The 27,225-nt window shown below is 48.1% G+C and overlaps 1 protein-coding gene across 1 annotated transcript; it reads left to right on the forward strand.

Moving 5' to 3' along the window:
• The first annotated feature begins 474 nt into the window (after positions 1-474).
• On the forward strand, positions 475-18,033 carry LOC144145179 (caspase-2-like). The gene is made up of 4 exons (XM_077676698.1): positions 475-535; positions 12,619-12,789; positions 14,278-14,500; positions 17,184-18,033. The coding sequence occupies exons 1-4, from the start codon at positions 521-523 to the stop codon at positions 17,555-17,557; spliced, it is 783 nt and encodes a 260-aa protein (XP_077532824.1). The 5' UTR covers positions 475-520; the 3' UTR covers positions 17,558-18,033.
• Positions 18,034-27,225: the final 9,192 nt, after the last annotated feature.

Genomic DNA, 27,225 nt, shown 5'->3' on the forward strand with positions numbered 1-27,225 from the left:
TAGTCGGCACGCAGTGCCGCGTTCCATTAATTGAATGAGTTTTTTTTTCCTTCTAGAAAAAACAATTTGTTCCTTCGCTCGTTGTTCTTGCGAGCGGGCAGGTGTAGTGGATAACTTGTAAGAGCACATACCCGTCAAGCATACACGCACGCTCTCTTCCCGTGCCGCTCTCTTCGCGTGCCGGATATAAAAGCACGACGGAAATTTGGTGCCCATAGCAATTACACCAATGTATGAAAACTGCGTCGAATACTGCTGATTATACTGATGTCGTTCGATGCAAATGTGGAAAATTTCTCAAAGCGAATACCTATAGTGCACGCAAAACTTCTGTCAGCTATACAACAATGCTATCGGTAGACTATTTTGTATACACACGCAAAGGCTATTGCCCAGTTTACTGTTATCTTTGGAAAAAGTACCTCGTTATTTGATTTGTTATATATTCTCCCCTGCAGGCCCCAACAGCACATTAAACCCTGAGAACGAGACGATTGAAGCTAGTGAACTAAGGCTGCCAATGGTTATGCCTCAGGTAAGTGTCTTTTTTCCCTAAGGTCTCTAATTAACTAATCAAGTAATTTCACACGTGCACTGCGGAAGTTTTAATGGTGTTACCTTGTAGCCATAGCCACACCAGCGCCGTTGTTGGTGGAGCCGAGGCAGGTAATAGACATATCAGCACGAACCAAAGAATAGCCTAACACTCTTTGTTTTCAAGTTGGTGTTTCTATTTCTCACTGCCTGTACTGTGGACCAGACAACATTATATGGTTTAGCTTTATCCTGTGGAACAGACCACAGGATGACGTTTTATTTGGTGCTACTGCCTAAAGGGTTCCACTTGTCGGTTTCCGTGATGAAGAGGAAGAGTCTTCAGTGTTGACTCTAACCCGCCGCAGTGACTTAGTGGCTAAGGCGTTCTTCTGCTGAGCACGAGGTCGCGGGTTCAATTCCCGGCCACGGCGGCCGCTTTTCTGATGGAGGCGAAAAGCAAAACGCCCCTGTGTACGATATTTCGGCGCACGTTAAAGATCCCCGGGTGGTCAAAATTAATCCGGAGCCCTCCACTACGGCGCGCCTCATCGCCTGCGTTGCGTCTGCGCGTTAGACCCTACAATCAATCATCAGTTTACTCTAACAGCCTGGGCTTGAGTCCCAGCCGTTGTATTGTTCTTTTCAACAATGTTTTTTTTTTGTTTGACGAACACATTCTCTAAAGTCAACTCGATTCCATGCATTATTCTATACACTAAATAGATGTTAATTGGTACCGTTTAGGTCGCTTTAAATGAATAAGGCTCAAATATAACATGGTACGATCCACAGAATAAACTTGAGCATTACCCTTTGACCTCGTGCGAGAATATGCTGCGCATTATACTCTGGTTTTGTCTACAGAATAGGAGGTACTTTTACATCGCGTAAATTCAAAACACAGCCGCAAGAAAGGCACCTCGAACTCCTGAAAGCCATGGGCCCTTTCACGTTGTCATAAAGAAGATGCACTTTTTTTTCGTTATAGAAGATTGGAGCAATTGTGTGTCCAACACTCCTACATATTGTGTTCTTGCATTTTCATTTTTTTGAAAGGGTTCACTTAAAATAATCTGGAATTGTATTGTTTCTTGTTCAAATAGTGAAGATTCCCTTCTACAATCCCGGCAACCAATATCAATCATAGTTGGGCTCCACTTCGCGGTGAAACATTTCTCAAGTGCTTTAAGTAAATAAAAATACACATTAGATACCCTCCGAAAGTAGAATACGCAGAAAACGAATATTGCAACTGATAAGTAGGTCAGGTATCTTCTTGATTCGCTGTAACATGAAACAAAAATGCCACGTGAAGCTTCTCCCGGTTTCTGCCGCGTTATTTCTACTTTTTTATTTTTTTCCTTGCTTCATTTCACCAGCGCTTTGGTATTAGAGGCAATATTACATTACGTACGTGTCAACCGCTGCTCAATACATTTGTTTAGGAATTACCCAGCTTAAGCATCTTTAGATTACAAAACAGGCTGCATTCTATAGAAGGGGTATAAGCCTTGTTTCACACTATATATAAGTCACAGGCACTGCCTCAGCCTGCTAGTTCAAGTAAATGTTTTTTTGAAGGTGAAACTTTGTTTCTTATAATGGAGGGGAGAGCACTTACTACAAACAGTGGTTGCAGTGTGGCGAAATGAGTATGAAGCACGACAGTTACAGTACCTAGTAAGGAACTAACTGTTCATCCTCGTCATAATTTGTAAAAGTATGCTATTGGTCACCGTCGGAAGGCTTTGCGAATTACCCTTGTAAAGAGGTCTCTGTGTGAATAAAATGCAAGTTACACAAAAGAGGCACAAATGAAAATTTTAAGTACCTAACGAGAAATTTTTAAGAATCTCTTCCTCATTGATTGATTGTAGGGTTTAACGCGCCGACGAAACGCAGGCGATGAGGCGCGCCGTAGTGGAGGGCTCCGGATTAATTTTGACCACCTGAGGATCTTTAAAGTGCTCCGAAATCTATTACACACCGGCGTTTTCGCTTTCCGCCTCCATCAGAAAAGCGGCCGCCACGGGCGGGAATCGAACCCCCACCTCGTGCTCAGCAGCACAACCCCTTAGCCACTGAGCCAGCGCGGCGGGTCTAAGAATCTTTTCCTGTTTAACAGGAAGGGCAAGAGCTATGTGCGGCCTTTCTGGTCAAACAAAACATTATTTAGTCTATGCCGTCTCTGAGGCCAAAAAAGCTAAAGATATTTTTATACTACAATGCACCGGATAGTGTTGCCGATATTCCGCAAACTTTTCAGAACTTCATTCAAATCTGTATGCCTCCGTTTTCCGATACCTTTTCCCAAGTTGCATGATGCTTATCTGAATCAACAACTACGTTCCAGCCTTGAGTAGCCACTGTAAGGTGTTAACCACAGTGAGTTTTGGGGATTAAGAAAGACCAAAACCCAATTCAAGATAAATGGCTTTGCAGACGTTTCTGGATAGCTCGACTGTGTAGTCACCCTACGCCATCAACAATCCCCTTTTGTTTCGATAATAAAAGTATATACTGTCTAATAGGGGTTCGGTGTTCGCTTAAATGAGCCATGAAGATAACATACAACTTCAATTAATTTGAAAGAACTTGGATGCACTATCTCACTCAGCTCCATTACAGCCACAAACGATGTTGTTTTAACGAAACAAAAGCCAGAAATATTTAACAACTTTCAAATTTTGCGCCACAGTGATGTGTTATGAGCATGAATGACGTCATACGGGCCAACAATAACACATAATTTTTAGTGCGTTAACTGCAGGTTAGCATTCAAGTGATGCGGCCAAATGGAACTAGAGGCCCTATTACAGACGTCCAGTCACGTGCGGTCGCGACAGGTGAGTTAGGCGGCCGCCAATCGCACAAACAAGGTTCTGTGACGTCATAGACAAGTTGCGGGAATTGGCTAGGGGATCGCGACTGCTTCACACGTTTTCTTTAATATCTCCGTTATTTTTTCGAAAATTGCGATGATATTGGTATCAATGTTATCGGGACTAAGCGGTCTTTCTAATACACTCAACATGTATTTTGTCTTCATGGCTTCTTTAAGGTGCAGGTTCGAGGACCCTCAGGGTGTTCCTTCAAGTTGCGAGTCGTGCCAGCTAAAGAGCTCAAGACAGGGCCTAAGTTGAGGCTTGTTTTATGCGCGAGTTATATAAGCTCTACAAGCCCTTCGATTAAGAGGTTCACAAGCTGAAAATGTATTGGCATGTTTCATTTGTGTGGACGTAGTCTGATGAAGAGGGTTGTATGAATGAGTCGCGGTATTGTATTTCAGTGTTTTGCGTCTCTTACGCAGAGCGTGGCTAAAAGCAAATATTGTACAGAGCAGTAATAGCTTTACAACAGGACAATCAAGGCGATCAGGTACACGTTCGGAACACCTTCGCTCAAAAATTGTAACTGAAGATATAATGACGTCATCATACTTTGTAATACAGATATGTATTTAAAGCAAAGCTCTGTACTTCTACCAGCCAACGGCTTTTTTTTTTTTTGCGGAGTGCGAGACAAGAGACTCCTAACGCGGCTGAAGAGGGGAGGGTGGTTTTCACTCGCGCAGAACAGTGTAGATGGCGCGTCGAACGCGTGGTATTACCCAGCGTTCCTTGCGCGCCGGTGACCGCGACGGCGGGAACTATTCCGTCGGCTTTGTCATCTGCTTAACGACAGTTTTTTTGGGTCTCTTCTGCCGCAGCTTTGCTTCCATTACGCGCCTCCTTCGTACGGCTTCACTAACTTGTTCGACAGTACCTCCTGGGAAACCCGGACCCGATTGAATTAAGTGGTCATACGGCAAAGATACGCTAAGCATTCGTTTGCAGGGCAGGAAAATAAAATGTAGAGACCACGTACAGCCATCTTGACGCTAGAGAAACGCTACCTTTTGCAAACGACGTGCCAAGAATGGGACTCCGTTTTCTAAATTGATGACTACCAATTCGGTTGTGGCTTAAGAGGTATTGCTAAAGGCGAAAGGAGCAACTGGTTCTGCTAAACAGCAGGTATTGCTAAAGGCGAAAGGAGCAGTAGCGATTATAAGAGTTCCCTCAGTTTTCTTGACATAATCAAACTTGCTAAATAAACAAGTTTAACTTAGTAGAAATGGGAATCACTAAGCTTACATGCCGAATTGTTTCCGCATCGGCGCTTGTGTAACGCGGTGGTGTAGCGCTGAGCTAGCAAATCAGGATGCTGGGTGCCGCTGTCTCACCCTTCGAGAGACGCTCCTCTACGCTTTCTTTCTGCCGTACCAAAGCTAGGCCACAGCGGCGGCGTCTGCCGCTTTCCTGCGATACTTCAACAGCGTTAGCGGTATGGCTGCCGTTTCTTTCCGCCTGAGTAGGCGCTGACCCTTAAGACTGCAAAGGATTGAACTGTGGTGTCCTCATAGAGCGTTTTTCCTTCACATACTGGCCGGAGAAGTTGATACGGAATCCTGTTTTTCAAGGATTACCATGTGGGTCGAACATCGAAACTGCTACAATCCAGAATGACTAGATGGCTGCAACGCTTAAGTGCCTTAGACCACTGAGACGCTTAGACTACGAAGCACACGCTTAATTGCAATGACGGCAACTTCCCACACGTGTACGCACGTTGCGTACGTCACATCTTGAAGCAAACATGACCGGATCACATTCGCCCCCACTTTTATTGTAAACAAGGCACCCGCATGGGAGCCGAAACGTCTTTTTTGGTTTATAAATATTCTTGGTCAGTGCCAGGTTTTTATTGTCAGGTGCCAACGATGGCGTTCGCGACCTTATCAGACATGTCGAACATTACTTAGTGCGTGGACTGTCAACTACTGCAACATGTTTTCCGACTTTTTCAACATTAGGATTGAGTCTTGATACGACCAATAATGGACAAACTACGCACAGTGGAAAGTGTTACGAAATCTACTGATCTTTGCTTGAGAGTGTCTCACAGAGGGGCGCATGGAAATAAGGTTGGTGAGTAAGCTGAGCGAATAAACAAGCGTCTCAATAAATGTACCTCAGGCTACTATGTTGTGTCGTTTACATTTCAATGTTCCAACGACTTGGCACCTCAATCAATAAAACAGAGTCAGCAACCAGCACACGTATTTCCGGACGCTGAAGATGTCTGCGTGTAGTTGTCTGGCTATCAACAAAATCGGCTGTCATTGATTACAACGGAGTGTTCACACCGTGCATTGTTGCGAACCAGGGTAGCGTGGTCGAAGTGGACCCAGGTTGGTGTAATACCGGGGCAGTCATGATGACAAAGTTGAAGAAGAGAACTACATCTCGGTATCAGAGAACGGGCAGTGCGCTCAAGCGCGAGAGAGATTAAATAGGAGCGTTGAGTCCGTTTCCCTTCCCCCTTTTTCTCGGCTGACGTCAGGACGCACCAATCACGAAATTCATGGAACTGATAGTAGCGCCCCCACGCACGCGCACACACACACACACACACGCACACACACGCACACACACACACACACACACGCACACACACACACGCACGCACACACACGCACGCACGCATGCACACACACACACACGGACACACGCACACGCACACGCGCACGCGTGCACGCACGCACGCCCGCACGCACACACACACACACACACACACATGACAGACAGGTTGCCCCCGCCGTGGCATTCCGTCGTAGGTCGGAGCCCCCTTTTACCCTGGCGATGTTGCACCACCGGTAAGACGTCTTGCATTCCTCTTTCGAACGATTCGTCAAAAAGCTCGTTGAAGACGTCTCCAGCGTCGTGAAATACGCCACAGAAAGAGCATGACAATGATGCGCAGGCACGCTGCCGAAGCTTGTACTGCGGGGCGCCAAGGAATGCTATTTTCAGCACCGCCGCTGGCCGGTTGGCGCTTGAGGGGCCCCGAGGTCACCGAAAGGGTTATTTTCTAGCAGCCGCATAGTTAGCGGTTGTGGACACGCCGGTTCGTCGAACATCGATTAGGGAAGACCGACAGCAGGTTTTTGACGGTTCCCCCAGCGCTGAAGCCAGGTTGCGCAACAGCATCGTAACAGCATACATATCTGTCCTTAGCCGGCCTGATGCTCTCACCCGAGAAGTGATGCTTTGTTATTTTTTTGGAATTCCGCGATGGTTCACCCGTCTGAACTTAACACTGGAAGGACTAGTTATCTGTCAAGCCGCTCAGGTGAGATTCCTTGCGGTCACCCTTGACACCCAACTGTTCTGGTCACGGGAAGTGGACACGTCTGTATCCACTCTGATTCATCATGCGAACATTTTGAGGACAATTACTGTGTCTAAGGGGGCCAATCATAAGTAAACAGTGATTAGGTTCCACTGAGCTCTGATTTTTGACTCACGTTATGTTTCAGCTGGTTCTGAATTAACCTTAAGAATCTCACTTTGAACACTTCAAAATGATTGACAAATGGCGGATAAGCACAGCGGTTGGAGTTGCTTAGGTAGCGGCAAATCAGGAGGTTATACGGGAGAACCAGTCTTCGACACTCCGCTTGCTGGGGTCGCAGGAGTTGCTCACACAGATAATGCGTCTAGGGCACACTAATAGTGAAGAGCAAATATTAGATGGATTCGCACAAGGACTACCTCTCATGCACACAGTGCTCTTAAAGTCTTAGCGTTCAGAAAAAAAAATGCACCTTAATGCCGTCATGGTCTGATGAGGTGCCTTCAGTGTCAGCTGGGCATTCCTCCCCTTCGAGTAAAGGAATACCCCAGTGGAAGCAGGTTGATTCTGGGTGCTTGAACAGGTAAAAAAACCTACGAGAACCACGATCAAATATTCACAGATAATTTTGTCCGTCAGCACCGAGGGGATAGTTCAGCGGCGTACGTCACTTCACCTATCTGATTTCCTGAGGTGAACAATTAGGGCCCAACCACATGCAGCGTACTTCCGGCGTTTTCACGCGCCGACGTCGTCCCGCATGGGCGCGTGGCAGCGCGCGTCGCCAAAAAAGCATGGCGAGGCGAGCTGCCCCTCCAGCGACGCCGATGTCTATGCTCGCCAGATATCGGCGTCAACGCAGCGCAATAGAGCATCGTAAAGCGCTAGGCAGCATTCGGGTTTCCTCTCCTTCTCGTGGTTTGGGGGCATCCCTTTCAGCAGAAAGCAATAAATTTCTTTTCAACTTGCGGTAATCGGTTACCTTGAGACAAATTGCATGCTATTTCTGTTCTAAAGCGCTCATTCCTTCGTGTACGCTTGCTCGGCTTTCATCGGGGAGGTCGGAGATATGCGATAGCTGTGTGTGAGTTAAATAATAGAGCTCTGGCTACATCATTTGCAGTATTAGCATAATGTGGCTTGTCTTCAAGATCGGTGCGTGACGAGCAAGCGTTATCAACGCCAGAATTCTAGAGGCGCATTGCATTCCATTCGTGGCTTCCTTGGGTTGCGCAGGAAAGACCGGGGATGTGTGATAGCTTTTCTTGACTCACATAAGGGAGCTGTGGTTACATCGTTTGTAGCATTAGCATTATTGTACTCGGCTTCAAGATCTGTCCGCAAGAAACAAGCGTTACCACTGATCAAACCTCTCAAATGCGACCAAAAACAAAGCACACCCGACAATATTCGAGGGCAGCCTCGGTTAGTATACCGAATTCTTCGAGGCCGCCTCCTCTCATGGCGTGGTCGAGCGGTTGAGTGCCCGACTTCTGTTTTGAAAGTTCGCGGTTCGAATCCTGGCAAAGCCTCCATGTCTTTTTTTACGATGAGGGTTTTGTCAGTTTTTTTGTACAGCGTACAGAAAGGGTTCCAGAGTACCTTGCCTTTTAACCTACAAATGACGTTCGACGGTAACCTCAGTATCAAGGCAGCCCTGAAATTTGTTTTGCTTACACTTTGAATTCATGAACGTGCCGTCAGTACATAATGTGAAGGTTAAATCAAGTACCAAATAAAGCAGTTGTGCGAAGTGCGTCTTCATTTATCACCCTATCTTATTTTGTTCAGATTTGACCATGCGTACTCTAGATACATTTCGCAGGATTTCAATATTCACCCGCCAACATTTAGAGATGAACAAAGATGCCAAGTGATTTTTTTGTTTGACTAAAGCTAGGGTCTTGATAATTGCAGTTCAAGAATCGAGAATAACTGCTCATAAACGACTTTAATAGGATAGCATACGTGTCCAGCAACGCCCGCCGACGCAGCGACTGGCGCGCGACTTCGACCGACGGTCTCATGCGGTTACTTGCCCTCTCCTGCGGGTCCGCGCGTTGCCTCCGAACGACGCCGACGCTCGCGCGACACGTGATTTCGCGTCCGTGTGGTTAGGGCTCTATACCAGGTAGCGTACCCGACCGAAACGTAGTGTATTACCACTGCGGCCGCTTCGAGGAACATCAAGTCGTACAATCCGCAGGACATCATAATTCTGAGTGAGACCAATGCAGCCCAAGAATTGTTTCCGCAGCAGCGCCCCCCGAAAAATGTTTTGTTGTGTTGCTTACGCCTTGGGGATGAGCTCGGCTTGAGGGTTTGGGCGTGCAGTGACAGTGGCGTCCGTCCCATATTAGTGCCAGGGGTTATGAGGTAGTGATCTGATTTTCACCGAATGCGTTGTAATATACACCTAGTGTAGAACATTGGCTCGACCACCAGACTGTTTTCAGGTGGCAATTATAGACCATTTTACAGGGAAGAACGATACCTTTATCAACCCCCCTCCCGTTTTCATCCCGGTGAAGCCGATTTATTCGGCGCCGCTGCGGGGATCCTTCTCGCCACCACCGCCACCGCTTTCACAATTGTCATTCCCTTCGCCCACACCCATGCATTTTCAATAAGTTCCGCAATCGGCTGATAAAGGCGGTAGCGCCCTTATCATGCGTTAAAAGACCAACTTGCCCGCTTTGAATGCTACGTGAGCCCATATTTTTTTTTTTCAGCACGAAAGGCTTTCCGCGCGGCATTTTCGGCCGTGTATTTCACGTCCGCACGCGCCCATCCCAAGTTGCTGCCGAATTATGCGCGCACTGGTTGGGGGAGGGGAAGCAGGGGACGTGCATGCAGAGCTAGTCGTCGTGGTACTACCGATGACATGTGCGTTGTGCTGGCGGGAAATTTAAACGTGGAAGTCTCGTGGCTCAATGCGACCTACCAGCTACCGTCAAAGGTCGAGCGGTTTAAGTTTCGGTTGGTGCGTTACAAAGTCAGTGATACACCGACGACGCGGGACGGAAATAGACAACCACATGTCTGTCCACTAGAGCTCGAACCCTTAGAGCTTTCAACTCCCTATGGACAGACGCGTGTCGCACGCTCGGAGGAAGAGCAGAGGGAATCAAAGGAGCGTTTGCGCAGCAGGAGTGCAAATGGGTGCGAAAACTACAGAAAAGCGCTGCTGCCGCTGTTTCCACCGCAAGTTCCAGCTCACCAATTACCAGGGAATCTCTCCAAGGTGAACAGCAACGTCGACGTGAGCCAATATTTTTTGTTCAGCCTGAACGTCTTTCACCACGACAATTCTGGCGGTACCTTTCACTTCTAAGAACGCGCACATAACCGGTTACCGGTTTATGAGGTGCGAGTTTAGAGTGGAAGGAAAAGGGGGGGGGCAATCACGAGCAGTTGTAGGCGTCATTCCCTGACTAACGACATGTTTGTTGTGCCGGCGGGAAATTTAAACGTATACTATCGGGATACTTGAAAAACGGACAACGGAACGCGCGGCTTTCTGTACATGATGCGCCTCCTGGTGACGGGCCGCGCATGCGCAGTTGGAACAAGTTACTAGATTTCATGACCAAGCTGGAAATCGAAAGACCATCGTCTTTCCATCATCTGCTGGGTGCTGAGAACGAAATAAAAAAAAGTCCCTCGCACTTCCCCGAGGGGGAGAGTGTGTAAGTGCGAATGCACGGTTGTTGATTGCGCGATTACGGTGGATATCGTGATCTTAATGAGTAGTCGAGAGATCACACACACGCACACAACTACAAAGAAAGATATTTCACTCGTTATTGCTGGTACCGTTGCCCGGTCCGCCATCATCGTTATCGAGATGCAGGACCAGCGACCGCTCTCGACGACGGCGCGCGCTCGACTAATACCCTCCTTTAAGCGGGTGCTTTAGCCCTTCTCACGCCCGATTCCTGGCCAATCCCCCACGTGGGTATGTGCCATGCACAGAAACCTATTTGTGTTGTCGTTGTACTTGATTGCTAGAGCGGATCTCAGCTTTGAAATTTCGTTTCAGTACTCCTTTAAGCGGGTGCATTAGCCCTTCTCACGCCCGATTCCTGGCCAATCCCCCACGTGGGTATGTGCCATGTCAGCGGCCAGGCAGCGCGCGCCCATCTCCCCCCGTTGCCAAGGAAGACGAGGAGATTCCTGGCCAATCCCCCACGTGGGTATGTGCCATGTCAGCGGCCAGGCAGCGCGCGCCCATCTCCCCCCGTTGCCAAGGAAGACGAGGAGCGCGCGCACCCGCAGCTGTTGCTATGCGGACGGCGGCGGAGGCTTCAGGCTCGCCTAAGAAGTGCATTCGCACTTAAAAAATGAAGGTATATCGGTGCATCCGCCGTTTTTGCTTAGCAGAGCGACGCTGGTGTGAGCGGGCGCCGAACACGCGAGGAAAACAAACCAAAACACTCACACGCCGAACGATGGTCGTCCTATACCAAGGATGGATACGAACTCTCGTAACGTGTTCGTACTGCACATACGCGGCTCGTCGCCAGGATGCGCGGCATGCACTCAAAGCCAGTGGTCGGCGACTTCGGCTAGTTTCGGTTTCCGAAATTGGGGCGATCCTAGCGGCAGGGTGCTGCTGCGTGGGCCTTACCTTTGCCTCAGCGTTTGTTTCTTTCCACACCGTCAGCGTTTCCGCCCCTCCTTACGCATGCGCAACAGTTCACCGGCGCCAACATTTTTTTTTCTTTCTCTGAGCGCGCACGGCGGCCAGCATTGGCCATTTGGGTGCGCGCGTGAGCGAGCCGGCGTGCGAAGGGTTACGCGTGCTGCCTAAACGCCTCCACGGGCTGAAAGTTTCGCTGCATTGTAAATGATATTCGAATGTATTTTAAATATGGGGCCGCGCAGGAAGGAGCGTCACGGGCGTCACCAGCGAAGGTTACAGAGTCACCAGCGCCACCAGCGTCACCAGTGAAGGCTACTGCTCCGCGATTAGGATATATGACCTCCGGCGATCGACTGTGCGGTCGTCATTTGCAGAGCTATGAGGTGTCCAACACATTGTAATGTGCTGCCAGATCTTTGTGAATAGCAGACGACACATGAGAAATTTTGCAGACCCACACCTTGCTATGTGTCACATCGTCTGGATAAACATGGTTATCATTCCATAAGTACACTGCACCTAATGAATCCACTTCGAAAATTGTTATTTCAGCCTTGTCTTAATCAATGACTACATCATCAGTGTTTCAGCAATTTTCACGCGATAATCGCCCTATATGTTCTCCTCCTATTTAACAAAGGTTGTGCGAGCGCACCTAAAGTCTGCCATGCTTTGCTACCTGGACGGCTAGTGCTTTAAAGTCCTGCACATGCACAGGTGCGTACGTGCTGCACGCATTAGCCCCGCCTCTTTCTCAGAGCAATACTAGTCGCACGCACGTGCTTTTTCCGAGGAAGTTAAGGTTGAACATAGAAGAAATGAGACTCGTTACACTGACCCTGAAAAATGCCGCCACGAAAAGCGCGGTTGTGTTAATTAGTAAACCCGACGTGAGAGTATTGTGGCTAATAGCGGTGCATGGAGTCTTGAGGAAAAGTTTGCTTTCTGTGTAAAGCTGACCTTCAAGGGGGTCGGTGTGTAGCGCTACAAGAGGATGCATTCTGTGATGAAGATATTTAGCGAAACGTTCTAGGGCTTAATAATTTCACATGTGCTTTTGTCGCCTCTCGCGAAATGTCTTCCCAGCAATGCTGACATAAAAACGATCGGTGAGCAGGAGGGTGATTGGAGTCTATATTCACGCATTATTAGTGCATGCACGGCGTTTCTGTAGCAATTTTTGTGTCAGGGATTCGATTGAACAAGCAAAAACTGGATTTAAATATTTCGCTAATTTTCCCTTTTTTTGTCGTCTTCAGATCTATTCAATGACACGGAACCCACGAGGCCGGTGCATCATCCTGAACAACGTCCATTTCGACAGCCATTCAGAGAGTAGGGAGGGATCCGAACTCGATGTAGATCGCATGCATGCCCTCTTCACCCAGTTCCACTTCGAGGTCACCATCGAATCCAACCTCTCAGCCATGGTAAGAGAATGTTTCTCACTGTCGTCTCGTAATATCAAAACGTTCCCGGTTCTTTAGAACCGGGAACGTTTGTTTATTTATAAACACCGATCTTTCGGCTTTGCTGCTGTTTTTCTGTTCTGTACACCGAATCAATGTGTAAATGCATTACGGCGACGTCCTTAGATTTTCCGTGGGAACACGGAATCCGCTGCTGCCGAAGGTTTCAGCTACGCTATTTAGGCACACGCTAGAAAATGTCACCACCGTCAACCGGGGCAGGTGGCGTAGAAGATCGACGGACGCACCCTATTAAACCAGAACCCGCACCGCGATAACTATAACGAAGATAAGAGGGGGCCGAACGTTGCTCTCGCCAATAATAATACTAGGCAGGAGAAGAGTAAGCCAGTACGTGATTTTCGCGAGCGTTGCCCCGTTCCAGTACGTCAGGTATGTTTGCTTCCATGACTGCGCTCATGCCCTTGAGTCTTTATGTTCGCGTGCTGCGGCGTATGAGCATTTTACAAGGTTACTTCTCGGACGATGACCATGGCACTGTCGGTCATAATTCTTTCTGGGTGAGATCGCATCCTCGTCATTCCCTCTCTTCTTAACTATCAATCTGCTAGAGTGATCCAAGCGCTGATAAAGTGACTGATATCCACTTTTTTCACGCGTAAACCAGCCGACGCCCAGTAAAAGGAGGTATCAAGGAAAACAGCGTAATATCAAAAGCCGCGCGAGAGACGCGTTTTGCTAGGCGAGGCTTTTCCCAAGGTTTTCGGGGACGCTTTTTTTACAAGCCGATAACGTAGGAAATGCTAAAGGGAAAAGGTACTCTAATGCTTCTTTTTGCGTGTTTATTTTCCTTTTGAAGACAATCGTCTTTCTTGGGTACTTGGACACAAAACATTTAGTGTGTCTGTCTGTCTGTCTGTCTGTTTGTCTGTCTGTCTGTCTGTCTGTCTGTCTTTTTACCACAAACAAGTTTATACAGGCTGAACCATGTCAAACTACTAATTATTTTGGCCGAAGTTATACATCTCCCCATCATTTCATGGGAAAGATACTTCAGCCGTATTTGAGGCAAAACTTTACCCCGAACCGATAGTGTCCGAGTAATTTTAAATAAGAAGGTACGTCGTGGTTGTTTTTCGATAGCATGAAATAAACAAAGCGTGAAAAAATGCGAATTGGCGAAAAAAGGCCCCAGCTAACCCCCATTTGTTCAACTTCTCCCTTATATCTTTACTTCCCTTCATACAGCCCTCCTATGCTCCTCCCCCCTACATTCGAAGTTCAAATTGTCCGCCTCCATGACGCTTGCCTCACTGCAGTTCCCTGGACTGCCTTCCACTTCCTTCACCTCCCTCAATTGCAGGGCCACATTCACGGCCTACCACGAGCACAACTGGTTTAAAGTGGGTATAAAGTCAGAAAGCTTCCCCACACTAAATTTATCAATAACCACCGGTGTTGACTATTCCTATTCACCACAAAACGCAGGACATGAAAGCTATCCTGGAGGGCGTCTCAAAAGAGGAATCTCAGAAGGACGCAGACTGCCTCGTTGTGATACTGATGTCCCATGGGAAGGAAGGTACAATCTATGGAAGTGATGGAGAGGAGGTGCATCTCGAGCCTGACGTCTACGGTCTTTTCAACAACTGCAATTGCCGCGCCCTTCAAGGGAAACCCAAGCTTTTCTTCATTCAGGCATGCCGCGGAGGTCAGTATGGATTCCGTCCTTGCTATTAAAGCGAGAGTCAAATGTTTTACGCTGCGCCGTCGAGCGTTACCAGAAAACGTAGCCCAGCTGTGCGCAGGTGAGCGTTGGCCTCATGAGGAGCTCCCGGCGTCGTACAGGTTTGCGCCTGTGTTTGCGCCACGCCAGGAGCTCGCCAAAAATATCAGAAAAACTACCAAGCGTACGTGAGCGCGGCCTTCGTGAGGTGCGCCCGGCGTCGGCCAGCTCAAGCTTCGAGAACACTGTGCCAAATGTTCGTGGCGTGATCTCTCACGTGATCTTCTATTTGCAAGTTCACGTGCGTCGGCATCTCAAGTTGGGAGCACAGACGCCGAGTTCCCGCTAAAGATGCCAAGTTCGCGAATCCAGTGGCTACGTGCTTTAGCGCGTGCTGATGTGGTCCAGTTTGGGAGAAAAGTGCAATCCTGCGGACAAAACGACCAGGGCCTACAAGCAATGGAGAACTTTCACCGATAAGTTCTGAAATCAATGTCAAGTGCAACAGTCGTGTCGTAGACGAAGGGCGAGGGACCGACATGTTAGATGTTCCTCCATCCTTGCTCCACTACTGCAAGCTGCCCCAATTCTTGTGTTTTGTTGGTAAAAGGTTATCGTCAATGCGTCTTTAAAAGACGATAGCCTTTCTTGGGCTTCTTGAACCCAAACATTTTGGTTTGTTTGTCTCTATATCTATCACATGATTCAACCGCCCGGCCAAATTCTAGAAGAATCTGCCCAACAGGTTTGTATACCCAAAGCCAAATCTCAACGTCTACTTCCGGTGGCAATGTTCATACCGGTCACTATTGTTGGACAAGAACAAAACATCACGCAAATATTATTTAAAAAATCAATACGCAAGTGACATTTGCAGTGTTCTTTTAATGCCGGGTTGCTTGATAATTGCTGTAGCAAATGCAATACTACATACACTGCAGAAAAAAATTCACACTTTCGCCTGCTGTCGCCCTCGCCACTATAGCTCCTGGCGGAGTTTAAAATTGAAACGGCAACAGTAACGAAATGTTCCACTAGGTAGGTTCCATCTTCCGTTTGGTACGAACGTGTAGCAGGGCAACGTGGCTCTATAAACGAAAAGTAAGGTGCCTTAATTCACTCGTGTCTCAGCCGTACGGCAGCGCTAGGATCGAGGCACCCGGCCTGGAACCGTGGAACGCGGTAAATGTAAATTGAGTGGAGTACAGCTCTAGAATGTGTATCTTTGGAGGAACGTGACGGGAGAGGAACTGCAGAAGACGTGAGCGGGCACGTGAATGGAGGGATTTACTTGGCAGGGGCGCCTGAAGATTATATTTTTTCGTTGATATTTGCAACGACAGGAACAGATACGCGGCGAATTTTTTTCTATTTGTTAGAGCAAAAATCACGTAGTTCTCTTTCAAATTTAAACAGAACTGCAGGTACCATTTATACATTGAACTTGTGCATCAAGTATGCCTAAGGTTTTTAGAAAAAATGTTTACAAGGATGAAGTATGTTGATGAGCCTTAGTTGTCAGAAACGTTCTTGCGTATATAAACGTCTCGTACAAGTCAGACACACAGACCGACCGACCGACCGACCGACCGACCGACCGACAGACAGACAGACAGACAGACACAGACAGACAGACAGACAGAGAGACAGACAGACAGACAGACAGACAGACAGACAGACAGACAGACAGACAGACAGACACAGACAGACAGACAGACAGACAGACAGACAGACAGACAGACAGACAGACAGACGGACCCGAAATGTCGGGTTTACGTAGTCAAAGAAAAACTGCCGTCTTTAGAACGCTTAGCCCTGCCACAACATATTTAACACTTGAGACGCGGACATGCTCGCCTTGTATCGCAAACGGACCGATACTCAGCAGCCACACGCTTTCAAGCCGGCACCTCTGCAACGAAAGGCTGGATGTACCAGCATTTCAAGTATAGCGGTGTCAGAAAATTGTTCCGGCAAGTCTCTCTATCTCTCAGAATAACTTCTGTGCTTGTAGTGCCCAGATAGTCAACGCCGCAACTCCGTTATTAAAACGATAACCGGCCTTTTAGAAGCTGAACTAAGATTTCCTCCGCAAAGTTGTTATTTTGCCTTGAAATTTGTGGTGCGCCCTGTTTTTATGTTAACGGCTGTGTGAAAAAAAATTATGACTTTAAGAAATATCTGGGGGTACCAGGCTATAGGTCAGATGGGATAATGATCAAAGCGATATTTTATCTTTTAAACGGAAGCTGCATGCATGTGTGTCGGGTGTTCAACATTTTCGATTACACATTTCGGTTGCGTCAATTAAAAATATCCGAAAAAACAAGCGCACGTTGCTGCTAATGAAGTTTTGTACAGTCCCCAACTGGAGTACAGACTGCGATTGAGTAGGTAACGGCCAGGTGAGTGCAAGTCACCACAACAAAACTTGTCAGCTACCGCACACTATAATTGGATTTTATTGCTAACTTGTTTCCAACTGCAAAGTTCGTGCCGAGGCAAGGCGCATCAGTTGAAAGCAGTTTGTTGTGATTCTGTATCAGTGTAACCAAGATATCACGTCGCTCAGAGATACATTTATTTTTTCCTGTGTCTTAAAAAATATATTGCATGCAATGTCCACCTACCTTTTCTACTCTTTTTACTATGACGTGTTTGGTTGCAGACCAGTGGGACAACGGAATTGACGAAGTGCGAGAGACATCGGACACCTCCCACGGAGCAGACGAGGACTCCCGGATGACTTCGAGGCGACCAAGCAAGCGGATGCCTGGTGTGTCGGACATGTACATCGCCTACGCCACGATTCCAGGCTACGTCGCACTGAAGAACAAGCAAATAGGATCGTGGTTTCTGTCGGCTGTTAGCGAAGTTTTCACTGAGCACGCTTGCACAACGTCTCTTGATGGCCTCATGGAACGAGTACACGAGAAGGTGATGTCTTATGATGCCCATGATGGAAGCAAGCAAACCCCGAGTGTCAGCAAACATGGATGGCGGATGGGGCTCTTTTTTAACCCTTGTATTTATGTGCAGTAACATGATCGACGAACTGCCACTCTTTATTCAAGGTGTTTCCACACATTTCTGAGTGTCTGCTAAATGCATGCAAGAGCAGGAGTACCCATTAAGAGATGCTCACACTGCAAATTTAGAGCACCGATGCGGGCATTTCGTTCAAGAACTGTGCTTCCACCGACACCAATCATTCGTTTTTTTATTCATGCGAAAAACACTGCCCCCAAATTTGTGCATTCATGAGTCCTTCCGTCTTTGTTGATTCGTGGATGTGCGCGATGTGGTTCTTTGTGAGAATAAAATGGATTAATCAGTGACTATATATTGCCGGATAGTTGCTTAAATCACCACAGCCTTGTGGAATGCATGTCTGTAGTACCAACCATACTTTGCATTGTACTAACAGTGAAAAAGTGCTGCACATCTCAATCAACCCTTCCTTACCTCAAATTCAATACTCTATTTAGCACCCAAGAACTATCGTTGATAACTTTTATTCACAATAAAGTCATCTCTTTTATTGATTGCTCTGGGGGTAGGGTCATCTCTTATTGCGTCCCGAACCGTCCAAGTCTTCCTAAAACACTGCAGTGTTAGGCCAGTCTCTAGAAGATGGATGGGCGGCTTCCTATATTGTAATAGAAGTATTGGCAATGACGGTAGCACTAATTTGGCCCACGTGATTTAAAAAAGACATGAACAGGGCAGCTTATGCAAATATACAAGCTCAATATTACGTCCGCCACCACCCACTACTCAGTGTCTGGTATTTGACCAGTATATGACAACGAAAAACAGCATGCAAAAGTCTGCCATCGGGTTTTCTAAAGAAGCCCCGGTTAAAATCCCCTGACATGTCATTTCAACGTCGTCTGCCTTTCAAGGAAAAGTGCATTTGCAGGATTCCAATGAATTTAGAACAATTCATGAGCCTTCCACTAGTTCAAATCAATAAACGGTGAAGGTTGGGTGTGAACTATACGCTGTGTCCCCACATATCATGACAAAACAGGAGTGAAATTCAAAACATTGAGCGACAAATTGTTCTCACACGAATTTGGAGGGATCTAGGCACGCAAGCGCTTCTTGGGACACTTCCATCCCAGCTTTCTGGCTCACGCCGAGTTCAGCCTTCGGCCGCCAGCGATCTGGAATGAGTGTAACTCTATGGGCGGCTAACTTTTCAGCCCGATTACTCGTAATTGCCGAGATGTTGTGCTATATTTTTCTGATCATGGTATCTTGGGTGTTAAAACTACCATTATATAAAACATGGCTTCAGTATAATGGTTCCACAAGGTTCCTGAAGGGGTTAAAGGAGCCATGAAGAGAAAACAAAAGTTTGTTTTATTCGAAAGATTAGGTGTTTCATAGTACCCCAAGCGCTTTCCCGGAAGCAAATGATGCTTTATTCACTGATAAATAAGGCAATTTAAGCCAAAATTTTAAATCTCCCGCTAAAATTGAACATTCCGTGACGTGTACAATGGCGTCATAGAGCCAGTCCATGAAACAGATACTTAGTATGTCGACTCCATATAGCACCCACACGCGGGAGTCGATCGAGACGGCGGCCATTTTAAAAATACTAGTAAAACCTAGTGCACCCGCAGCCCTAGTCATGGAATCGCCTGATCCGGAGAACAAAACTCTCGCCGAGGAGCTCGGGCTTGCATTTAACAACCTCACACCACAAAAACGCTCAATGCTTCTAAGTGCACGAGCGGCAAGAGTTGTGGGATACGCGGTGGACGGGAAAGCGACCATTCCGCGATAGCCACAACAGACGAACGCCCAGCCGTCGGCACCGCTGCCTCGTCAGCCCCGTCGCGACGGACGAATATAGACTGGTACGTATGTGCCGTATTTTGATTACGGTTAATAATAGTTCAATTTCAGTAGCAGTATCACTTATGCCAGTTGGCCGGTGTCGTGTATGGAAAGCCGTTCACGCGAGCTCTCTGCTTCGACCAGAAAGATACGAGCGTCAATGCGCGGTGTTTACGGCATTTTTTTCCCCAAGGTCAGAGCGATTTGACGAAGTCGGCAACGAGCGCCAGCATGTTCCAGGAGTGAGCTAACGTAAAGGTCCCTGCCGTAACTGAACAAACTGAAGTTTTCAGTGGTTGTAAACTGGAAACGAGCTCGTAACGACAGCAGCAAACCAACACCATTCGAAACTTACGCGACGACTGGCACTATCTCGTCGCTTCTTGCTGTTCCTTACTCCCCTCGTTTCTATTTTTACCTTTGCTGGTTGGCGATATGACGGCCAACCTCCTGTGAAGGGATTACGATACGAAGCAAGGTCGCGGCTGTGCGTGCTGGAACGGTTCGTTGGCCCCGAAGAGCCTCGAACCCGAAAATTCGTCTGCGCGACGGCGAGATGTCGAGCTCGGCCGGCGCGCTAGTTTCGTACGCATTGGCGCACACGCTTGCGAGTTCGTTCGGACCTTCAACCGTTTACTCCACCGTTCTTTGTCATAAAAAGAATGTGCAGTATGTTTCACGGGCATTTAGCTCGCTATGCAAGCTGTAAGCCCTGCCTAACATGCGTTTGCTTTTGCCGGCCTCCGCCAATCGCAGAGCTTAGCCCATGTGACGGCATAGGTTCTGTTGCGGGAAATGAGCTGGTGGGTCGCATGACCATTCCCGTTTTTCCTAATTATGTAGCTTATTTGAGCGAAGTTTGCGTTATAAGTGGTGTCGTTATGGTTCTAACGAGGAAATCTTTCGAATGAACCAAACTTGTGTTTTCTCTTCATGGCTCCTTTAAAGTGTGGGCATTGCGGATACGCTTCAAGCATTGCGGGAAAAGCTCCTGTCGCCCCCGGAGCAGACCACGTGCTGATCACTCGGTGGGGGCTTTGCCTCGTCGTTGTAGCAGTCCGGATTTCAAATAGTCGCAAGTTTTTTAAATGCAGAGCATTTCATTAACTCAGGATGTAACCCGCGTTGACGTCCGTAGTCCGCACCGCACCCCTCCCTACTATATAAAAAAAAATACTATCCGGCGCCCGGAACACAATATACATGGTGCTCTACCCACCGCGCCACAAAACCGACACAGAATAGGATCGCTACGAACGCGCCTTATATCGTTGAGTCATTCAAATTACTGCTGACGAGCGCTCTCTCGTCAGCAGTTGCCACAAGTGCAACAACATTAACGTAACGCAAACTACTTAACGTCGTGCGCCCCCGGAAATGCTCTGCATTTCATCGTGCCCTCGCGAGGGGGATGTTTCACTGCGTCTTCTCTCGGTTGCGGGACCCGTGGCGCCATCTGGAGGAGGCGCGGCACAACTCGTAGCACTTTCTTTGAAAAAACGCCTCGAAAGCGCGGCAAATATGAAATAGGGATGACGCGCTTTCGAGGCAATCCGCCGACGCTGCTGCTTTGTGTACAGACTCGGCGGCGAGTGTCCCGGGATTCTGGTGCCGACCGAACCATTTTAAATGCAGAGCATTTCAGTAACTCACGATGTCACCCGCGTTGACGTCCGTAGTCGTAGTCCGCATCGCTCACGTCGGTCTGGCATTGGATTGGATTCGATTGGATTGACTTGGCTTGGATTGGATTGGTTTGGATTTGGAGTGGATTGGATTAAAGTGGATTGTGTTGGATTGTGTTGCGTCATAGCCGCGCCACGTTGCGTCATAGCCGCTCCACGTTGCGTCATAGCCGCGGCAGGGGGTTCACGGCACGTTTCACGTTTCACTATCGACTTCATCGACAATGTCTACGCTGGAAGAGAAGGCGGTGCGGCGGCGGGCTGCGGATGCTGAGCGCAAGCGCCGCAAGCGAGCCGCCGACGCCGAACTTCGCCAGCGAGAAGCCGCAGCCATTCGTGAACGTCGGGCGGCGGATGCAACGCTGCGAGAACGTGAAGCGGCATCCATTCGTGAACGCCGAGCCGCCGAAAGCGAACTTCGGCAGCGAGAAGCGGCGGTCGCTCGTGAACGTCGGGCGGCGGATCCAACGCTGCGAGAACGTGACACTGCATCGAAACGCCAGCGCCGAGCCGCCGAAAGCGAACTTCGGCCCAAATTATACACCTCCCTCCCTATACCCCCAGTAATATTTTTCTACTAGTATTCCCCCGCTATACCCTCCTTTCAGATCCCCTTCCCCCTCCCCCTCGTGCCTGATAAGGTGTCGGCACCCTTCGCCAGACAGTTTCGGGCCCTTTTCCTCCTACCGGCCCCCCCCCCTTCAAACCTCATCGCATCGCATCGCAGCAAGAAGCGGCCGAAACAAAGAACAAAGAGAACAAAGAACAAAGAGAACAGAACTCCCGCTGGCGCAGTTTCAGGCAGGGGGCGCGCGAGCACTGCGAAGGCGGGAAATTTGATTTGCATGGGGTGGTAGCAGTAAGCGGATAACGGCGGTACAGGCCACTATGGCGAATCACTGCTCTGCATTTCCGACAGCTTTCACATTGAGTGGAACGGCTTCTAATTTTTTTATGCCTACGCGAGTTATGTGGTGGAGTAGAATGCCACATATCTCCCTCCACGTACCCCTACAACTGCCCTTCTTGCTCCGTCCCAAACACTACCTACCACCTAGTCTGGGAATGCCCCTACGCGCCAAAACCCCCCCCCTTCCCCATCCCCTGAGCAGTGGGAGCGCGAGCTGGCCAGCTCACGGTGCGAGGACCAAGAACGCCTCATCACTCGTGCCCAAGCAGCTGCGCTATCTCGCGGCTATCTGGACTGAGAAAGCCACCCACTTTTATGCTCATTAAATGTTTTCCAATCCAATCCTACGCGAGTTACTGGCGCGTTGGATAAGAAACGGATATCGGGAGGCTAAAGCGAAGCAATGGTGCAATTTGTTGGTGCTGTTACAAATCGTCGGTGTGTGAGTGCGCACGTGCTTGTGTGCGTGCGTGCGTGTGCCGGTGGGCGTGCGCGCTTGTGTGTGTGTGTGCGTGCGTGCGTGTGCCGGTGGGCGTGCGCGCGCGTGTGTGTGTGTGCGTGTGTGCGTACGTGCGTGTGTGCGTGCGAGCGTGAGCAGGTGTGTGTATGTGTGTGTGTGCGCGGGGGGCGCGCGTGTGCATGTGCGTGCGTGCGTGTGCATGCGTGGGTGTGTGTGTGCGTGTGTGCGTGCGCGCGTGTGTGTGCGTGTGCGCGCGTGTGCGTGTGCGTGCATGTGCGTGCGTGTGTGTGTGCCCGTGAGAGTGTGTGTGTGCGTGTGCGTGCGTGTGTGGTTGTGTGTGTGTGTGTGCGTGTGCGTGTGCGGGTGTGTGTGCGTGTGTGCGGTTGTGTGTGTGGGCGTGCGCGCGTGCGTGCGCGTAGGTGTGTGTGCGTGCGTGCGTGTGCATGTGTGTGTGTGCGAGTGCGCGTGCGTGTGCGTGTGTGCGCGCGTGTGTGTGCGAGTGGGCATGCATGTGCGCGTGCGCTTGCGTGGGCGTGCGTGTGTGTGCATGTGCATGTGTGTGTGCGTGTGTGGGTGTTTTAGTGCTTGTGCGTGCGTGTACCCGTGCGCGTGCGCGCGCGGGTGTGTATGTGCGTGCGTGTGTTAGCGCGCGCGTGTGTGTATGTGTGTGAACATAAAGCAGTCGTGAATGTCGTTGTGCAGTAATAGATAGTTTGGTTGCTTAAATTTCACTTGTATCCGGTTTCCCTCTTTGTACAGCCCTGTGTGAGAATTAAAGTAACGTCACATTGGTAATTGTCGGGCGTGTCGTTTACAGCTTCGCAGTCCAACCACATTTACAGCGTGGATTGAAGCAACAATTTTTTATTTTTGCCTAATTAGATAATTAGTCAAGATCATTTAGCCAAATTCTAATGCAGCAAAGCTACGCAAAAAATTCCAAATAGAAAGTTGCAGAGCCGTTTGCAAAACTTCAGAATAAATAGTTTCCGTATTATTTTTCAGCTTACTCATGCATGATACACAAAAACACTGCGTGACATGGCCGCAAGCGCGTCGTGATTGCAGTGCTCTAGAACGTTCGTTGCACAAACAGCCACAGGCGTGCTGTCGCTTAAAAAGCGACTGGTAAGTGACGCAAATGATAACCGTTGCCTGTTCTTATCGCTATTACGAACTCTCGCGAGGAGAGCACATCGCTGGCGTAAATAGCCCAGCCAACGCCTACATCGCTGTACTGTCGCTCTCAAGCGGCAGCACGCCGATTGCTGTTTGTGGCGAGACATTTGGGAGCACTGCAATCAGGACGCGCAAGTGGAGATTTCGTGTGGTGTTTTCTGTATTTTTTCAGTAACCAGAAAAAAAACAGCACTACTGAATACATAGAGAGCGGAAACTGTTTATTCGGACATTCTGCCAACCGCTCTGATATTTTCAAATTGGAATTTTTTGCCTAGCTCCGTTGCTTCAGAATTTGGCTGATTAAGCGTGACTGATTATCTGATTAGGCAAGGTGGAAAAAATAGTGTGACACACTACATATAACATAGAGCAACATGCATTTGGTCACGTCGTTTTAGAGTGCATCGGCCCATTTTGGAGTTAGCTGAAACACCCTTACATATAGTACTGGGTTGAACAATGAGATTGATTTGAGGATTGATTAGAAAGATGATGCACTGACTGACTGGTGGATTTAATGGATTTTATAATAAGTAACAATGCACCGGGAGAATATATTGCTGTGTATATTATGAACCATTTCCCTTTTGTGGTCATCTTTATCTAGCGACGAAAAGAGCTTTCCGATTGCCACCTAATTGGCTTGTTCAGTTTGCAAAATGGCACCCTGCGTATTATTCGGCCTTCCGCCGTCGGCGCAGCCGTTCCAAGATCGCCACAAATGTCGACGATGGCTTCCGCTATCCGCTAGGTCAAAGCACAGGTTCAAAGTCGTCGCACATTTATGAGAACGCGATTTGAAAATTATGATAACACTAAACTGATTCCGGAATGTGCAAAAGCACGAAAAAGCAACTGCCGTAGTTAAGTGTTCCAGGAATCATTTTGACTGCCTGACTGTCCTACATGCTGGAACGAACAAGTGGAAGTTGGAGCAATCCTTTTCGCAATCCGACTAGCTCAGGTACAGAATATATGCGTGAACATCATTACAGACTCTGCAATGGTGTTAGATTATTAGCTGCAGCCAGAGTACCTAAACGCTTCGGTAAGATACTCCCATCTAAAATAAAGATAGCTCGCGTTATCTGTAAACCTAGGCGGAAGGAGCTGGAAGAGAACGAGGCACCGACAAGGGGGCACGTGAACTCACAAACCTTGCTCCTCGCGAGCACGATTAGCGCAATAATCCTGGTCGCGAAGAGCCATCGCTAATTAATCGGGGAGCCATTTCCCAGAAATATTGATAACGTCTCGTAATCTACTCTAAAAACACGATCCTTCATCGTGCCACAAGTGGTTTCAGTTCTGACGAATCCCAAACTCTGTATATGACAAGCCAACATAAGTATCCACAAATCTACGTGGGCGAAGATGTTTGGTGGGAACATGAAATATAAGCTTTAACCTCTGCTAAATTCGGAACACATCCATCTATCCATTCCCACGTGTACGCTATAGGGAGAAGAACTCAAACATTATGCCGTATTTACTCGATTCTAAGCACCCATTTTTTCCATGATTGCGACGCCCAAAGTGAACGGGCTGTGTATAATCGGAAAACCTAAATCACCCCCCCTCCCACCCCGCGCCACGTATTTTGTGGCCGTATCTGGATGATGTTTTTTTGGGCAAATATTCAACCTAACAATAGGTACTGTGAACCCGCCGCTCTCGTATCATACCCAGTCAGTTTCACTACAATATGGGTGAGTTGTGCCGGTTGGACCTCCGCTTTCAGTATATCCCAGCAACGCGTCTTCTGTTTCGTTGAAGTGGTTTGTAATTGAAAGCTTCTAAATGACTTGGCCGCAACGTCAACTCGAGCCAGCTTCCACTCCTGTGAAATCCGCCTTGCGATGGCTGCTTAGTAAAGGAGGTGCTTAGATTCGCCTTAGGGCGCGCGTAACAACGAGCGCAGCGGCGACGACGACACAGCCAACGTTTATTTCTAAACATTGGACACAGCACTTCCGGCGGCCTCGGCCCGCAGGTTGCCGATTGGTGGTGAGCGCGACCACGGGCGGCGCTGCGAAGTGGCCTGCGTGATGACGGCTTAGGGAATCTCGCATTTGTCGTCTGCTTAACTCGGACTCGCTCTCCCTGCTGTTTCTTTGCGCTTGGTTGACGTCTGATACTGGTCGCACCAGATTTGGCATGTGCGTAACGTTTTATCATAATAATAAACATAACTTCGCATACACTAGCCCAAAGCGTGAGTTGAGGTGCAGTTTTGGATACCGCTACGGAAGAAACATTGCCGGCGTCCCCCATTCCTTCCAAAGCCGGTCCTGTGCGGAGCGGGAAGAGTCAGAGCTAGTGGTCACATTCTGTATTAAGCAATCTTTCTAACAACAGGAAGAACCAGCTGCTAATATCTGACAACAGCGAAATTGCAAGACCAAAACAAATACCAGGCCTTCAGGGCTGTCGGCTCTGGCCGAAGGCATTACGATTCCCGGTAATCGTATGTAAATAGTTTTTGCACCCTTGCCGAACGCTCGAAAATATTGTATCACATCACTTTACGTTGTCATGGCATGAAAGTATGCCGACAAGCATTATAGGGCTGCAAGCACTGTAGGTTGAGTTCCAAATAACCCACCGTGTTATAACACGGTTATAACTTCTAACCAGTATGAAAGTTTATTGATCAAAACGAGTCACTCTATATGGTAAAGATACAGTAACGCTATGCTTGTTCAGACGTAGAGGGATATTTCAGTACATTTATCACAGCCATGTTTTCCCAGTATTCAGATTTGCGTTACAGGAAAACGGCACTCAAGAGGAGGAAGAGGAGCAGAGGGGGGGGGGGGACTCTATAAGTAAAATCGAACTAATTAGTGGTCCGGGTCTGCAGTCCAGGACAAACTAGTAAGAGTATTTTTTCCCAAATCATAGAACGCCACGGCGGGTTGGTTCTTTACGCCTGGAAGAGTTGAAAAGAGTTGAAGAGAGCTCCTTGGAAATAATAATTGGTTCCGATTCTTGTATTATATGCGCGTATTTTATGTATGGCGTTCGTCAGGGAGTATATCAAGCCCAAAACACCATAATCATGTCATAATTGTTCGGGTTGAGAGTCAGTTCGTTATGATAACTATGGTTACAATAGAAATTTGGAGCATAAAAGCCACCTTCAATTACTCTGGTCAACGTTGCATGGGGCGCGGTCGCGGTGGCGTAGCAAAAACCTTCTCATTGCATTTGCAGGTGAATAAACAACGCACGCTGCTGATATGTAATTTCTGTCAAGTAGCCAAAACGGAAGCCAAATAGAAAAGAAGGGAATATGTGCCATGCATACAGCCTGAAGAAAGTGTCCTCACGATCTTTGTGTCCTCACGAACATCCCCAAACCTACTAATAAGACGTTTGGAGAGGTGATTAATTAATTAATAATAATATATTGCATTGGGCACATAAAAAACATTCATCTGATACAAGCCTAAAACAACGAAAAAAATTGAAGACAGCCGGTTTATTTCCTGATGTGCGATGCCCGTGTACGTAGGCACTAGACTGTTGAGTCGTCATAACAGCATCTCAAAAATACTGTAGGAAAGCCAACGCATTTGAATACTTACCTGTGCGCTGAACCTCGCGAATAATATAGAAA

The sequence above is a fragment of the Haemaphysalis longicornis genome, unplaced genomic scaffold (genome assembly GCF_048455015.1).
Source record: "Haemaphysalis longicornis isolate Haplotype H1 unplaced genomic scaffold, Haemaphysalis longicornis Haplotype H1 scaffold_7, whole genome shotgun sequence".
NCBI classification, from domain to species: Eukaryota; Metazoa; Arthropoda; class Arachnida; order Ixodida; family Ixodidae; genus Haemaphysalis; species Haemaphysalis longicornis.